The sequence below is a fragment of the Scheffersomyces coipomensis genome (assembly GCF_036884675.1).
Source record: "Scheffersomyces coipomensis strain NRRL Y-17651 chromosome Unknown DFJ63scaffold_1, whole genome shotgun sequence".
Classification (NCBI taxonomy): domain Eukaryota; kingdom Fungi; phylum Ascomycota; class Pichiomycetes; order Serinales; family Debaryomycetaceae; genus Scheffersomyces; species Scheffersomyces coipomensis.
The window spans coordinates 831,164-848,269 of NW_027042892.1; the positions used below are offsets into that span (position 1 = coordinate 831,164).

A 17,106-nucleotide genomic window follows, 5' to 3' on the forward strand; every position below is an offset into this window, starting at 1 on the left:
CATTATATTTTTTTCTTGGGTCTGATGACCGCAGTAGACTTAGACAAGCATAACAGCAGCAGATGATCTAAATTATCTGTTGGAATACGATTGCCAGCTGGAGTAAGAACTTTAAATAATAATACTATCACGTAAATTGCAAAGAAGAAAAAAGAGGATATGCTTGGAAACATTTTCAAGCTTATTATCATCATATTTTTTTTGTTTTTTGAGACCCAAAATTTTTTTTACCCCTCCCCCTCCACAAGAAAAGTATAATAAAAGTAAGACCACAGAGTTTAAACATACCGAGGGGGAGGGGAGGGTCTAGTATAGGTTAAGAATAACTTAACAACAGGGATTGGATTCAATGTACAACGATTTCACATAAACATCTTAGAAAAGTAGGGCGAATCAAAGGATATATTTGTTGTCGCTAAATTTTACTTAAAATGATATGGGTGTAATTACATATTTAACCCGACTTGTCGCAATTTCCATTAGCGCCAAAAAGATTTTGTGTCGCGCAAACAAAACACTTCGATAAATAAAAATTCCTCTGATTAGGGAGGATACTTTCAAACAATGAGAAAAACTGTGCTATCTTTCGCATAAAGGATGTAGTCACCCTCCCCCCGACCAAATCGGACCAAAATCAAGTAAACAATGAATATCGACAATTAAAAATAAAATAATGGCAAAAGAAAATAGCATTAAATGATACCGCAATAAATCGGTTGAAATAGCCCGCATTGCAACAATACAAGTTAAAAATAAATTAATTTGATGTAATTTAAAATTATCTTATTTATCTTAATTTACTACAGATAAAAGTTTAATTTTGGTATTACGTTGATGCTTTGAATCGTTGATCATGACATGAATTATGTATGAACGATGATGTCTTGATTCAAGGAAAAAGGAAATCAAGTTTAGCGACACAGATGGGGCAAATTAAACTTTATTTATTTTACTACAACATAGATCTACCAGGTAACAATAACACCTGATATTGAAAAAAATACAAGGGAAAGGACTGTCAAATATCGTGGAGTAAAAGTATGATAGATTAGAACATAAGAAATAAATAGTGGTGTAGAGATTTTTATATGGATAGGGGGTGTTATTCGCCAAAGTAAGTCATAGCGATAGGGATAGTGAGAGTAGGGAGTAGGGGAGGAGGAGCGTCAGTAACGGGAGATACGAGGAGTTTTTCTATGAATGTTTTTTTTTCCTTTCAGTTATTTACGCTGACGTTGACTTACAAGGTTAAGATCAAACCTAAGCCCTGGTTAAAACATTAATTCTAACGACAGTGAGTTAATACTTGCCCTTTAGATATATCGTTATAATGAAATAATACAACATGTACTTATTATTACAGATGGCAATGCATGATTGTAGTGGTAAAATAGATACATCATGTATGATGTGTAACGTAAGCGGCATAATTTCTCACTAACTGTCTGACCAATTTTGTGTCTCACCGATCCACTATTTTTTTTTATTTTTTTTTTTTGGGGATTGTAACTATTTGTCTTTTTCAATTGACTGTTAATACTCAACTTGAATTGAAAAGGTGGTCTTGAAATCATTAGAACTCCGCATTCATTCCGGTTTTGTAATATTAAATTAAATGATGTAAAGCATGCCGAAGTATTATTATTATTATTATTATTATTTTTAACTGTTACAAAATTGGTACAATGTAAGAGAAGGTTCACTCATTCATTAGTGCTGAATTAACTTAGAAGTTTATCCATGGAAGAAAGAAAAAAAAATACTGAAACTGAAGGAACAGGCAATTTAGAGTCTAGTTCCAATTCTAATTCTATTTCTTGTCTCTCATTTTTTTTTTTTTTTGTTTGGCCCTCTAAGTTTAATTCGCAATAATTACATATTTTTGTCTTATAGGTTTTGTCCTTTTACTTACTTCATCGACCCCTTGATGCATCTGGTCATGTAAATCTCGAATGGCATAAAGTGGTTGGATTTGACTTAAGCAGTCTATTGGTGGTTTAGTACTTATGTTACATTAAAAATCAATCAATCTGACCCTAAAATAAAATGATAAGACCTTAACTATATAACGTAAACGTTTTATCAATGCATTTAAAATAAATAAAACAAAAATCTGTCCTTGTCTTTTTAAGGCGACATTTTTACATTTATTTTTATTTTTAATTTTATTTTTAATTTTTTGTTTTATATTTTAACTTTTTTTTTTTTTAATTTATTTTAATTATGTATTATTTTTTTGCCATTTTATTTTTTGCATGTAAAAAATCTTTTTTTTTTTTCTTTTTTTTTTTTTTTTTTTAGTTTTACCGTTTTAGTTTGTCAAAATAATAATAATAATAATGTAGAAAATTAAATTAGTACAGTAAAACTTGCTTGCAAATATTTACAATTTAACCCTTAAACTAATCGGCATATCAAACAGTATATATATTAGTTCATTATTTCCTTACTTAAAATCTTACAAAAAGCTTAGTGTATATTTAAATTCTAAATTATTTGGTTTCTGTTCAACTTTTATCAAAACCACCTCTTAAGACGTCTGTTTGTTTTAAAAATAATAATTAATTTGGAAAATTAAAAATCATAAATTAAACAAAAAAAAAAAAAAAAATAAAAAAAGAATTAAAAGACAAAGAACCAAAAAAAAAAAAGTGTCGGTGGGTTCCTCTCTGTCTGTCTCAACTTTTTTTTATTATCAGTTCAAAGCCTAAAATAAAAAAGTCGAAGTAAAAAAACTAAAAAGCAAAATAGTGGAAGTCAAAAACCTGACAGGAAGATAAAAAAAAGTTCAGGACTTATAAATCATAAAGGCAATCCACTCCAATTTCTTATAATTATTGCTAGTTTTTATCATTTGTCTATACCATTACCCTCAGTTTCAACCATCACTATAATCCTTTCCATTACTAGTTCATATGTATTTTTGAAGATAAGCTTGAAAAGAAAAAAAAAGTACAAGAAAACAGTTTCTTAAGTCATAATTATTATTCTATCTCATATTAAGAATTATCCTTATTTATATAATTAATTATCAGTGCATCCATATAAAACAAGTGTGATAAGAAATGAATTATAATAATCCAGGACACACCTACTATTATTCATCAAATGGTGGTGGTGCATCAACTGCAACTGTTTCACCACCAAATTCAACTCCTCAGCCGACCTTACCACCTATAACTCATCATCATCAACATTTAAAACTTAATCATCCTCCACCGCAAATTCAAGTAGGTGGACCAGGTTCACAGACATATATGCAATCTACATTACCCCTTCATCTTCAACAACAACAACAACAGCAGCAACAGCAACAGCAACAACAACAACAACAACAACAACATATACCTCTTCATCTTCAACAACAACTACCACAATCTCAACCAAAGGAACAACTGCCTCCAATCTCAAATAACAATCCTAATAACAACAATACATCTCCTCATACTAACCCTGGTGGTAGTAGAAGAGGTCCATGGTCTCCATTAGAAGATAAAAAGTTATTAGATTTAATAGCTGTTTTTGGTCCTACGAATTGGGTTAGAATTGCAAATAGTTTATCAACTCGTACTCCAAAACAATGTCGTGAACGTTATCATCAAAATTTAAAACCTTCATTGAATAGAAGTCCAATCACTGTTCAAGAAGGTGAATTAATCGAATCCCTCGTGGCTAAATATGGTAAAAAGTGGGCTGAAATATCAAGACATTTAAATGGTAGATCTGATAATGCCATTAAAAATTGGTGGAATGGAGGTGCAAATAGAAGAAGAAGAGCAAGTGTTGCCAATACAAGTGGTGATGATAATGGTAATGGTGATTTTTATGAACATGGAAATTCAAGTCACACAAGTGTACCTGATAGCAATGGTTCATCAAATAATTCCTCAAATGTTAATTTAACAAATTCAAATTTAACTTTGACTCCAACTTCTTCTGCTCCTCAAAATGGTGCTACTACTTTACTCCCTCCCGCTCCATCGCTTATTTCTCAAGAACAACAATTACAACATCCTATTACTAGTGATACCGTATTACCTAGAATATCGTTTAACACATCCATGTTTTCGCATGAACAACAGTTACAACAGCAACAACAGCAACAACAACAGCAACAACAGCAGTTACAAGCACTGTTCCAACAACCGCTTCCACCACAACAATATCCACCATTCACAGGAGCACAACCAGCTCCTCCACAACACCATTTGCCTCAATCATCTATTAATAAACCAAGCACCCCACCACCTCAAGGATTGACTTCACAAAATTCGCCTTTGAAACCTACATCATTAAGATCAGCTAGTTTTGATTTCAATTCGAGTTCCACTACATTACCACCAATTTCAAATAAAAGAAGATTATTAGATGAACCTTTAAATACTTCCAGAAGGCATTCTACTACAACTAATTCGGTAACATATCCTCATTATGCTCATTCAGGTCAACACCCTCCAAATCTTTTGACTTCTTCCCACCCAAATTTAGCTAATACGTTAAATTCACATTCTAATCATACAGGTGCTGGTAATATTTCACCTTCATATTATGGATCTCCATTATTATTAAGTACACAAGTTTCGAGAAATAATTCAATTTCTCATTTCGATTTCTCGACTTTGAATTCAACCAATAATTCATCAAGAAGGTCATCAAGCATCGCTCCTGATTTCTTTCCAAATCCTTTAAAAGAATCAGCAAATGGTAATGCTGCTGCTCCTACTACAAGTACTAATAATAGTGGTGGACATAAACGTAATATATCACAAAATTCTTCATTCAATTCTCCATTGTTAACTCCTTCAACTAGATTTTCGGTCTCCTCGACAACTTCAGTCTTAAATAATAACCTTACAAGTACTAATGGTGGTACTAATATAAGTATACCTGGTTTTACAGCTTTGTCAAGCAATACATCTCCGATGACAGGACTTAATAAAACCACCTCAAATGAAGGTTATAACGAAGACAATTTGAAGCATAAAAAGGACGCATCCACTAACAATATAGATACTATTATGGTGGATAATGATAATGACAATCCTAATCAATTAAAACCAGGTCAAAGCAGAAAGGGGAGTGCCACTAAGATTTCAGTCTCAAGTTTAATTGATTAATTATATCTTCACATCTTCTATTCCGGTCAAATCTGTGTTTCAAATATTATTTCTGATATTCTAATACCCGGCAGGTTCATATTTCATGCGCATACAATTTCAAAAAGTTTGTTATAAGTAATTTCGACTTAATTTTCTTTATTTTCAATTGTATTATTCATTAAGTTCGGTATTATGGTTTGAATTTTACTTTCATCTTTATTTATTTTTGTTTTCTATATATCTTGATTTGTTTTTTGTTTTTGTTTGGTTACCAGTGATCTCCTGGTGTATGCTTTTTTTTAATTTACTTAATGTTGATAATGATTTGGTTATGACAAACAATCATTGGATACTTAATGATAATGAACCCTATTCTAGCTTACTTTAAATATGGTAATGTTTATACTAGTTTAAATATATATATATATATTATTGGCGCTTACGTATCAAAATTTCCGCAGCCAAATGGAAACCATTTTTTGTAAACGGTACACGACTGGTTGTTAACCAGGAGGAAAATGACCAAACAGAGCCACCACCAGTTTAATGAGGGAGAGGGAAACGGTATCGAAATAACTATCAAGCTTTAGATCACTAATTGTCATTTCAACTTTACTGGGATCAACCAATTGCTGAGATCAAGATAGGTTTGACTTTGGTACTGTGTGATTGTATTGGCAGGAATTGATTCAACGCAATGACTTTACCTTCAATATCGGAGCAGAAAGCTATCTTACAAGGATGTTTAAACAATATCAATCATCAATCAAATTTGATGAAACAATGTTTGAATGAGAACAATCTATTACAAGGATTGAAGCATTGCTCTAATTTCTTGAATGAATTAAGAACCAATCAATTAAGTCCTAAACAATACTATGAAATGTATATTTTAATATTTGATTCATTGGAGAGTTTATCAAATCATTTACTTACCAGTCATAATTCAAAAGTACAAAAACTAAAGAAAAGGCAACAACAACAACAACAGAAAGAACCGGGATCAGTAAACACTTCGTTTGATAATACCACCTCTCCATTCTTGTCAGATTTATATGAATTAGTTCAATATTCAGGAAATATCATCCCTCGTCTATATATGATGATTGTTATAGGTACTACTTATATGGCAACTTCAGAAGCTCCTACAAAGGAGATCATGAAAGATATGATTGAAATGTGTCATGGGGTTCAACATCCTATTCGTGGATTATTCTTACGTTACTATTTATCCCAACGTACTAAACATTTATTACCGTTTTCAAATTCCATTGATTTCAACGAGACAATTGAGTTTTTAATCGCTAATTTCATAGAAATGAATAAATTATGGGTTAGATTACAACATCAAGGTCATTCTTCAGAACGTGAATTGAGATATCGTGAAAGAAAAGAGTTGAAGATCTTAGTGGGGTCAAATTTAGTAAGATTATCCCAGATTATAGATGATTATAAGGGCAACAAGGATGAAAATTATTCGTCTATCGTCTTTTACAAGACTAAGATTTTCCCTACTATCACAGAACAAATCATACAATGTCGTGATCATTTGGCCCAATCTTATTTGATTGATGTTTTGATTCAAATTTTCCCTGATGATTTTCATTTTGCTACATTAGAGAACTTATTAAATAATGTATTTATTAACTTGCATCCTTTATTGAAGAAAAGTGAGTTGATCTCCACATTAATTGATAGATTTATAACTTATAATAAATTCCAAAGCGATTTAGCTACTGAAGTAGATGAAAAATTAGCTGTTACTGATGATATAAAGGAGTCCAAAGAGACTCAAAGTCATGAACAAGTTGAAGGCGAAGCAGAGGTAGCAGCTGAAGCAAAGAAAGGAGAAGGAGAAGAATCAGCAGATTCAAAACCCGAGGAGGCCGTTACAAAGGATGTTGAAGTAAAGAAAGAGACTGTACCAGAGCCTCTTCTTGAAACTGAAACTGAACTTGAACCTGAACCTGAGCATTTCAATGTCGATGTTGATGAATTATTTACGATTTTCTGGAATTTCTACTTGAGGTTGTATGAAAGCGATCCGGAATTACCTATGGAAGAACATTCCACAATATTGCAATTTTATATTAAATTATCATTAGTGTATGATCCCAAGAATTTTAGGAACTTGGATACGATTTATAAATTTGCCACGGAAAACTTAATTACATCTGACAAGGAATCGAGCGATAATGAGGAGTTATGGTTACAATTGTTAGTTGTACCAATAAGATATTTCAAATCCGTAAAAGATTTATTCAACCTACCATTCTTCCATGAATTTTATTTGAAGTTAACTAATAAATCATATCAAAAGCAAATTTCATTAGAGATTATTAATAAATTTTTAGGTATTTCAACTAATGATGAACTTCTTGATATAAGTCCACCTACCACCGATGAATTTGAATATGAGTATTTGACTACTACTGATGAAATTGATGGGATTTTCAAATACTTGTTGGTTTTAATTAAAGATTCACAACAGCAACAATTGAATACTGCCAAGAACTTGGGAATCATTAAAACGATTAAAGTAAATAATGGTGATAATGGTTTAATAACTCAAGAGTTTTTAGATATCCAAGAGAAGTTCTGCAAGATCATTCATTTGATCGAAAATCCGGTAGATCCTTTCAAGAATTTGTCAAATTTAATGTATGCGAGAAGAAAGTATTTAAATAAGAATTCACAAAATATTATCTATACATATCCAACGTTGATTAATAAGATTTTGTATAAATTGAAAATCATTGGATACATGAGCTTAAAGTTGAAGAAAAGAAATCCTAAAGTTGATTACTCCAATCAAGATTTATTGATAACTACAAATTTTAAAAACGTATCAATTATTATAGACGAATTATATCAACATCATCAACAGTATAGCTCTGATTTAATTCTCAAATTATATCTTAACGCGGCAACTATTGCCGATCAATTAAAACAAGAATCATTAGCTTACGAGTTATTTAATCAATGTTTTATTGTTTATGAAGAGAATTTGATTCTTAGTTCCCATCAATATAATTATTATCATCATATTAATCCTCATGATTCATTAGGAGGAGGATCGCTTCCATATCAATCGATCTTGTTAATTGGTAATAAATTAATTAACTCAAGATATTTTAACAAAGAGAATTATGAATCCCTTATTACTAAATTAACTTTATATGGTTCAAAATTGTTAAAGAAGCAAGATCAATGTCGTTCTGTTTATTATTGTGCCCATCTTTGGTGGTGGTGTGAAAATTTGCTTCCTCCTGGGGAAAAATCACCCACAGTTAACGAAGTAAAGGCAGAAGAAGTAAGTGAAGCTAAAACTGAAAAACAGCCTGAAGAGAAGGTGGAAACTTCAGAAGATAAAACCGATGAAGCTCAGAATGCAGATAAGCAAGACGATGCTGAGCCAGAAGAAGACGTTGATGTTGAGGCTGGGGAAGAAGTGGAAGAGGATGAAGAGTCCTTATATAGAGATGATAAAAGAGTTTTGGAATGTTTACAAAAGGCTCTTCGTGTTGCTGATTCTTGTATGGACCCATATCTTTCATTAAAATTGTTCATTGAAATTTTAAATCGTTGTTTAATCTTCAATGTGTATGGTAATGCATTGATTGATTCGAGATATATCAATGGGTTAATCGACTTAATCACTACCAATATTGATAATTTAAAGACTGATGATAATGAGGCTGCCTTTAATATTGATATAAATGATGCTGCCAATAATGGTGTTGAAGAAGATACTGATAAAGAAGCGAAATTGTTTAGACAAAGTAGAAACCTCTTTGATAGAACCTTATCTTATATCAGAGATCAGCAGATAAATGAAAATAGATTCGAAGGCATTATTGTTTGAGTCCTTCAGTTTCAAGAAATACATATCTAGTTTTTTATCTATTTAATATTTTAATAAACTTAACTTTATAAGTTATAACAAGCTAATATTTTTGTAGTATAATTGCAAAATTCTTCTTTTAAGTAAAAATACGGCTTGTAATTTTCAACTTTAACAGAAAACCCAAACCCTAAATCTCGATGTAACACCCCGTCACCTTTTACATGATGTCATGCTCATACTATTTAATACAGTTGAACTAACTACATATACTATATCTTCTAAATTCTGGTATACCGAAATCGGTGGTGTAATTGAATAGGAGAGAGTGGTGGCTCACATCATCTTATGTATTGAGGCATGGATGCCAGGTTTTAAATTGTTTACAAATGAAATGATGCAAGGCTTGGTTAATAAAATTTGAGGGGGCTTTATAGCAAAAATAGGGAATTTTGAATTGGCCAGTCATATATAAACAATTGATATTAACCAACCAGTTTAATAACTATTAACCAAACTGTTTAATCTGCTATGAGTCATATCGTTAGAGATTTTTCTATTTGGAATATGTTAGTTTATGGAAATGCCAGAAATCCTGGGGTTACAGGTGATGATATTGACAGTCAGTCACCATTAATGGTTGACGACGACAGTTCTGATAGTTCACCTAGTACTGCTTCAACTACAAGTAGTGATGATGAAGATGTCACCCACTATTCAGATTCTATGGAAGAAAAGAAGTTACTTGCTGCAAGAGAATATGTTGATGAAGAAGCTATTATTGAATCTACTAAGGAAGGAAAGGAACCTTTAATTGTTGTTGACACTAATGCTAAACGTTCAAAGAAAGGTAAAGGACGCTTATTATTTGGTTTATTAGCAGCTTTCCTTATTTTAGTAACCTTCCATCTGCATGGTAAGTTTGCTCATTGTGGTCATCACAAATCCTTAATGCTTGGTAGACCAGCTGTAAAAATGGAAAAAGCTTTTATTGATGATGGTTTACAATTTCAACTTCAAGGTAATACTACTATCCCACCAAGAGAAATTATCTCTGTAGACCATCCATTCAAGGGTAAAAAGGTTTATGGTGATTCTGTTTATTCTGCTGTGGTAGTTAACCACACCTTTGGTCATTCTTGGGGTAAACCAGCCGTAGTTACTTTCACTCCTCCTAGTGATGTTGATTACAACAAGGTTGTTTTGAATTTGAACACTACTGTAGGTGGTGTCCAATATGATAGATTAGCCCATTTATTTGTGGATGGAGTTCAAATTTGGAGAACTTCAACCATTGAGCCAGGTGGTGGTTCAGTCTTTTCAGTATTTAAAAAGGATGTTTCAACTTATTTGAAATTATTTAAAAAACCAAGCACTGTTGTTTTTCAACTTGATAATGTTTTATCTTCAAGATTAACTGGTGAATTCCATATTGAATTAACCGTCGATTTATATAAGGCCGATCACCATCACAAGAAACATCATGAATCAGAATCAGAATCAGACTCCGTTCAAGAACATGATGATCTTTCAAAGATTGAAGATGTTAAATCTGAATATTCTGTGTTTTCAATAAGAAAACCAGCTGACAGTATTTTCCCATTAACTATTGGTAAGTCAAAGGCTGATTCACCTTTACAATATCTTCCATCTGATAAGATTCACGTTAATTTACCGAACGTTTCTGTCAATACTACTAGATTAATCTTATCTATTTTTACATCTGGTAATGCTGCTGAAGAATTCTGGTATACCAATGTTATTGATAAATATACTGATAGATTTTCAAAGGAAGGTAGATTATTTAATGGTCATGGACCAAATAGATTTGTCAATGTTTTCTTCAACGGTGAAAAGTTTGCCGTTCAAACTCCAGAGCCAGTCATTTTCACTGGTGGTATTTCTCCTGCCTTATGGTCTTCAGTTGTATCAATCGATGCTTTTGACGTTCCAACCATCGATATTGATGTTAGTGGTTTATTACCATACTTGTGGGAATCGCAAGCCATTGAAGATAAGTTTATTGAAATTGAGATTAGTAATGGTTTAGGTGAACTTGGAAAAGCTGCATCTAGTCTTGTTGCTGAGAATTGGATTACTACAGCAAACTTATTAGGTTATGAAAACGCTGACGTTGTTGCTGCTTCTGGTGAAGTCATTGATATTAGTCACACAAATAGAGGTAATGTTGTCGCTATTGCTCCACCATTTACTGGATCAATCCTGCAAATTGTTAATGGTATCTTTAGTGGTCAATTGATCAGTAAATTTGCGCTTACTTTGGAATCAGGTAGAATCTTACATACTACCTTGAGTTCTTACACTAAGGGTGAAGTATCAAATGTTCAATCATACAGTCATTTCGGTGAAAAACAAAGTATTGTACATGTTGGACATTCCGTTAAATCTTTTATCATTCAAGATGACGACTTACCAGTTGAGCCAGAAGATGATGGAGCAAATGGTCACTCTACATTACCAGCCAATACTATCCATTCTGTTAACGTTTCCTTGAGTTATCCTTTAGTTCTTTCTCTTACTGAAAAGAACAAGACTTTAATTCCTGGTCAAGACTTTGAAATCGAATATGATGTATCAATTGTTAATGTTAAAGATACAGAAGTGACAATTGATGAAGATAAAGTTTTCAAAGTTGGTACTCACCAAAATGGTACTTCTAAATTCTTCCTTGCTTCTAAAGGTAATCACGGATATGGAAAACTTGAAACTAAATTCAAAGTGAAAGCAAAGACTCCCGAAAAGAAATTCAAATACTTCAGAAAGGTCAAGTCAGAAAATGGTACTATTATTTCTGACGAAACCAAGAGTCATAAAAGAAACGTCACTGAAATTCCAGGCACAAGAAGTACAAGTAGAGGTCATGTTCTTGGTAAGCCAATTGGCCCTGCACCAGGTAAACCAATGAATAAGTTTTATTCTGATTGTAAATTCAGCTTTAAAAACTTTGCTAAGAACAAGTATGATCGTTTCTTTGACAGAATCATGAGTATCTCAGAAAATAGTAAGCTTTGTGCTCGTGGTATTTTCAATCTTGAAAAGGCACTTGCTGATCTTAGAAGATCTATAAAATTTGAGTTCAGCGAATTGGAGAGACCTCAGTTTAATTTCGGTGTTAGCACTATTGATATGACACATGCATTCATTGGCCATGATTCTGACGAAGTTGTGAATCATAAGAAAAAATTCAAAGGGGGAAGAAATAGATTTCACAAGTTAATTGACTCACAAAGCTTCGAAGAGCTTACTTCTGAACATAAGGATCACAAGGAACTGAACCCTGAAGATAAAGATGACAAAGAAGAACACAAGAAACATGGTGAAGGTAAAGAAGAACACAAGAAACATGGTGAAGGTAAAGAAGAACACAAGAAACATGGTAAAGATGAGAAAGAAGAACACAAGAAACATGGTGAAGGTAAAGAAGAACACAAGAAACATGGTAAAGACGACAAACAAGAACACAAGAAGCACGGTGAAGATAAACAAATAAAGCACCCTGAAGAAGATGCTAATAAGCACGGAAAGCATTCCGAAGAAGACGAAGAAAAGCACAGAAAGCATCGTGAAGAAAAAGAAGAGAAGCACAGAAAGCATCGTGAAGAAAAGGAAGAGAAGCACAGAAAGCATCGTGAAGAAAAGGAAGAGAAGCACAGAAAGCACAATGAAGAAAAGGAAGAGAAGCACAGAAAGCACAATGAAGAAAAGGAAGAGAAGCACAGAAAGCACAATGAAGAAAAGGAAGAGAAGCACAGAAAGCACAACGAAGAAAAAGAAGACAAGCACAGAGAAAAGGATGATAAATTCAGAAAACATCCTGAAGAAGGTGCTAAAAATCATATTGTTTATTCCTTAGTTGCACAATTCAACAAATTCATTAACAATTTCACCCACTTTTAATTTTCTTCTTCTATCCTAGTTAGTTGATTCAGGTTTATTTTTTTAGTTCTTTGTTTTTGTCATTTTATTTTTTTTTATTAAAATGACCTATTTTTTTTTAAATTTTTGACTACCAGTCGTATCTATTACTTTCAATGTTTGGATAACTATTGATTTTAAGTATTTTAAATTAGTGATTAAATTAGTGATATTAAATTAAATATATAACTACTATATGCCTATGATTATTTCTTTGTAATGTTTAACCAAACCCTGCCCACTCGATTGAAAATACTGTTTGTGAACTAGATGTAAATAACTTATCTATTGAAATATCATCATCCACCTTATCATCCAGATCCTTATCTTCTATTACGACAAAGTTTTTCTTTACTCCTGTAGACAATCTACCTCCTACCACAATGTCATTAAGATTAATGGAGTTTAATTTGACCACTGAATGAGAATGGAATCGTAATGGATCTGATGGGTATAAAACAAAATCTCCTCCAAATTTTAAACCTGGACTAACAAAGTATTTCAATTCTTTGAAGTATTTATAATTGTGATAATTTCTAATAAATTTGCTTCCATTCATCTGGGGATTGTTTGATAAGTATGCATTTATATAATCTTGAATGTTGATTTGATGTTTATGTAGTAAATCTTGATCGTTATTTTCTATTTCATCAGTATTTTTCGTTATTATAAAGTTTGGTGATGTCAGACTAGTATCATTAACAGATCCATCTTTGTTAAGCAGGATGGTATTCAGGGATTTCAACCCTTTACTGTTTTGAAGTAATAATTTCTCTTTTCTATAATTGACTTGGTCTAGCAAAACACCAATATTATTTTCTACCAACCATATAACCTCCCAAACAAATAATCTAAGAGGAATAGATAAGAAGAAGTTCTGCTGTGGATATTGACTCAATGTACCTATTAACACTCCTAGTATCCCATATTCGTTTCTTAAAGTTTTCAAATTTTCTAAATCAAATATTAAAACTTGTGGATCACGATGAAGATTTATCACAGGCAATATAATAGGTAGTTTTGTTTGGTGTAAGGAAAGTCTGGACACATCTATTTCCAGCAACTCGTTATCATCAGATGCTATATTGTCATTGGAATTGTTCATTTACTCGTTGATACTTGTTTAATTAGGTCTATAGCTCCTACATCATAATTTTGATGCTCAAAATAATTTTCTGTCTCAATTTTTTTTTCTGGCTTCCATTTGCAGCAAACAGAATTGACCGTCATAATTTCTACAATATTGAATGTTTCAATAATCAATTAATTATATTACTTATAAAGTCTATTAAGAAGAGGGCTCTACATGAGAGAAAGCAGAAGATGTGGTTTAACCAAGATGGAATTCATTCAAGTCATGCATAAGCATACCAGCAATGGCGGCAGAGATAGACGTAGAAATACCACCACAAATCAAAGCAGAAATGACAGAAGATGCAATATCTTTAGCTCTTGAGTTATTGGTTAAAGTGTTCAATACACCTAAAGTGATACCAACTGAACCTAAGTTAGAGAAACCACATAAAGCATAGGTAGCAATTAAAGTACCTCTCTTAGACATTTCATTGTATGGAGCTTCAGTAATTAACATGTTATAAGCAACATATTCATTTTGAATAAATTTAGTGGCAATCAATTTAGCAACATGTAAGATTTCACTTCTTGGAGTACCTAATAAGAAAGAAACTGGATAAAGAATGTATGAAAAGATCAATTCTAAAGTCAAATTATCAATATTCCAAAAGTTACCAAACCAAGTCAAGATACCATTAATCAAAGCAACTAATCCAATAATACACATACATTGAATTAACATAGTACCTGCAATTCTTAAACCTAAAGTGGCACCTTGAGAGAAAGCTTGTAACACATTTTGAGGTTTTTCACCATCTAAAGATTTTGGCATCACGACTTTACCAGTACTAATTGGAACATCAGTTTCTGGATATCTTAATTTTGAAATAGCCAATGAAGCAGGAATAGACATGACACAAGAACTAACCATAGCTTGAGCATTAAGACCTAAACCAATATAACCAACTAAAACAGAACCCGAAATAGTTGAAAATCCCGAAGTCATAATTTGATGTAATTCAGCTTTGGTTAAGTAAGGCATGAAATCTTTAACTAAAATAGCACTTTCACCAATACCAATAAAAGGAGAGGCAGCAGCAGTAACAGCTTCAGCACCAGAAACTCTTAAAGTCCAGAAGAAAAAGTAAGCAAATTTACCAATAAACCATTGAATCACTTCAAAATAATACCAAATGTGAACAAAAGCAACGAAGAATGCAACAGCAGGTAAGACGGTGAAAAAGAACATACCTAATTGACTAACTTCAGTACTAGTTAAGAAAGCAACCCCATCTTTAGCAAATCCTAATAATTCTCTGGCTAAAGTAGAAATGAAATTAAAGATATCATAACCACATTTAGTTCTTAAAACAAATAAGGCAACAATGAATTGCATTAACATACCCCCAATGACGGTATTCCATTGAATTTTATTACGATTATTGGAAGTAGCGTATAAACAAAACATAGCCACAAGACAACCAAAGAATGAAATAGCACGATCTGGTCTTTTACTATATTCAGTTTCACTTGGAATAAAAGTACCTAATAATACCACCGCAATAGTGATTGATGCACCAACTAATAATCTTTGATATCTTTGAGGAAAGAGTTTTTCATAAATGATATCAGTAACATAATCCCATACGATTTTAACTTTAGATAAAGCCCATGGTAAGATTCTGCAATGCCAGGTAATTAATCTAACCATAATCATACCCCAAAATACAGTGGGAATTAACCATTGATGTCTATGTTTCTTTTGAATAATGATTGATAACCACCACGAAGTAAAGAAACAACCAGTAAAGATATGGATAGTTAATTTATACCAAGGGAATCTTGATTTTAATTTTTGAATCATTGATAAATCATTTTGACTTCCAATGGCTTGAGATTCTGAATCATCACTTAATTGTTTTGATTCAATATTATTTTCTTCATCACCAAGGCTTTTTGAAGAAACATATTTTTCATCATAATGATTAATTTCAGGATTTTCAACAATCGAACTTGCTGAAGAAATAGATTGAATTTTTGACATTATACTAATATTAGTTAATGAACAGATTGAAGGTAACTTTTATGATTATGAGATATCAAATAATGATTCATGAGTCTCTTAATTCCCAATATAGTTTCAAAAATAAAAATTAAATCAGAAAAAGAATATGAAAGATAACGATTGATCTATATATAAATTAAAAAAGAGCAGAACAAGGGAGAAGAGATAATAATTAAATACCAATTAGGAAAAATTTACAAGAATAAAAATTTCAATATCTGCAACAAAGAACCTCCAAGATATTAAGGTCAAACAATCAACTGTTCCCATCTTGTTGTTAACGAATACATTTTTCATCTCCTCATAAGCAATTGCAAAAAAAAAAAAAAATAAAAAAAAAAAAAAAAAAGAAATTTCATTTTTTTTATTTTTTTAAGGTGTTTTGCGCAATTCTTATCTTTTTTTTAAAGGGAGAGGATTCAGTAGCCCTTTACAGGCAAGTGCCGTACGGAAAACTATAAAAATGTAATTATAAATTTACTACTAATTTATTATTATGATAATTATTTTCCTAAGCATTATTACTAGTGATGCAGGAGAAGCAAAAATCATTTGACGTTTCTATTTTTCCGATGGGATGATGGTTGGGTAAATCAATTAATTATCAACTACATCATTTTTCCGTCACATGAGTTTAACGATGATCAATAGAAATGGGTTGCAATTAATTATTATGGTCTCGTAATGATCCATCGTACCTCCAGAACTACAGATGGAAACTTATTATTGAGATAACTTTCATTTTCAAAAGTTTAAAATTTTATTGTTGTCAGGTCTCTCATCGGTCAAATTCATGCAATGTCTTAGCGTTGCAAAGAAAAAAAAATTATTAATTGGAATCACAAAATTAGGAAATCATTCATACTGTTGCCTCATTCAGATTAGGATTGCCTTTCAAAAATGATTTAAGCGCCTCTCGGGTGGTGGTTAGTATATTCATTTTCATAAAGTATCGTTTTGATGTTATACTTTTAGGTTTAGCTTTAATACCCCACACAAGTGTTAAACGTCTCACACGATATTTAACAAACCTAAAGTGCCATTCGACTGAATGATCTCTATTCTTTCTTATTGTCTTACCTTTTGAC

At 31.9% G+C, this 17,106-nt stretch overlaps 5 protein-coding genes across 5 annotated transcripts; 3 read left to right on the forward strand and 2 right to left on the reverse strand. All coding sequences in view use genetic code 12, as the record gives it.

The window, feature by feature from the left end:
* The first annotated feature begins 2,590 nt into the window (after nucleotides 1–2,590).
* DFJ63DRAFT_316523 (uncharacterized protein) lies at nucleotides 2,591–5,542 on the forward strand. Its single transcript, XM_064906701.1, has one exon. It carries the CDS (start codon nucleotides 3,066–3,068, stop codon nucleotides 5,115–5,117), a length of 2,052 nt encoding a protein of 683 aa, XP_064764572.1. The 5' UTR covers nucleotides 2,591–3,065; the 3' UTR covers nucleotides 5,118–5,542.
* A 254-nt stretch (nucleotides 5,543–5,796) lies between these two features.
* On the forward strand, nucleotides 5,797–8,964 carry VPS35 (retromer subunit; the record flags this gene model as incomplete). The annotated part of the gene is made up of 2 exons (XM_064907346.1): nucleotides 5,797–6,924; nucleotides 7,072–8,964. 2 exons carry the CDS (start codon nucleotides 5,797–5,799, stop codon nucleotides 8,962–8,964), a joined length of 3,021 nt encoding a protein of 1,006 aa, XP_064764573.1.
* Nucleotides 8,965–9,219: 255 nt separating this feature from the next.
* On the forward strand, nucleotides 9,220–12,982 carry PNG2 (Png2p). The gene is made up of 2 exons (XM_064903775.1): nucleotides 9,220–12,316; nucleotides 12,380–12,982. Exons 1-2 carry the CDS (start codon nucleotides 9,475–9,477, stop codon nucleotides 12,859–12,861), a joined length of 3,324 nt encoding a protein of 1,107 aa, XP_064764574.1. The 5' UTR covers nucleotides 9,220–9,474; the 3' UTR covers nucleotides 12,862–12,982.
* A 120-nt stretch (nucleotides 12,983–13,102) lies between these two features.
* On the reverse strand, nucleotides 13,103–13,984 carry DFJ63DRAFT_283242 (tRNA splicing endonuclease subunit; the record flags this gene model as incomplete). The annotated part of the gene is made up of 1 exon (XM_064904703.1): nucleotides 13,103–13,984. One exon carries the CDS (start codon nucleotides 13,982–13,984, stop codon nucleotides 13,103–13,105), a length of 882 nt encoding a protein of 293 aa, XP_064764575.1.
* Nucleotides 13,985–14,209: 225 nt separating this feature from the next.
* Nucleotides 14,210–15,997, reverse strand: CNT (Cntp; the record flags this gene model as incomplete). The annotated part of the gene is made up of 1 exon (XM_064904677.1): nucleotides 14,210–15,997. The coding sequence occupies one exon, from the start codon at nucleotides 15,995–15,997 to the stop codon at nucleotides 14,210–14,212; it is 1,788 nt and encodes a 595-aa protein (XP_064764576.1).
* Nucleotides 15,998–17,106: the final 1,109 nt, after the last annotated feature.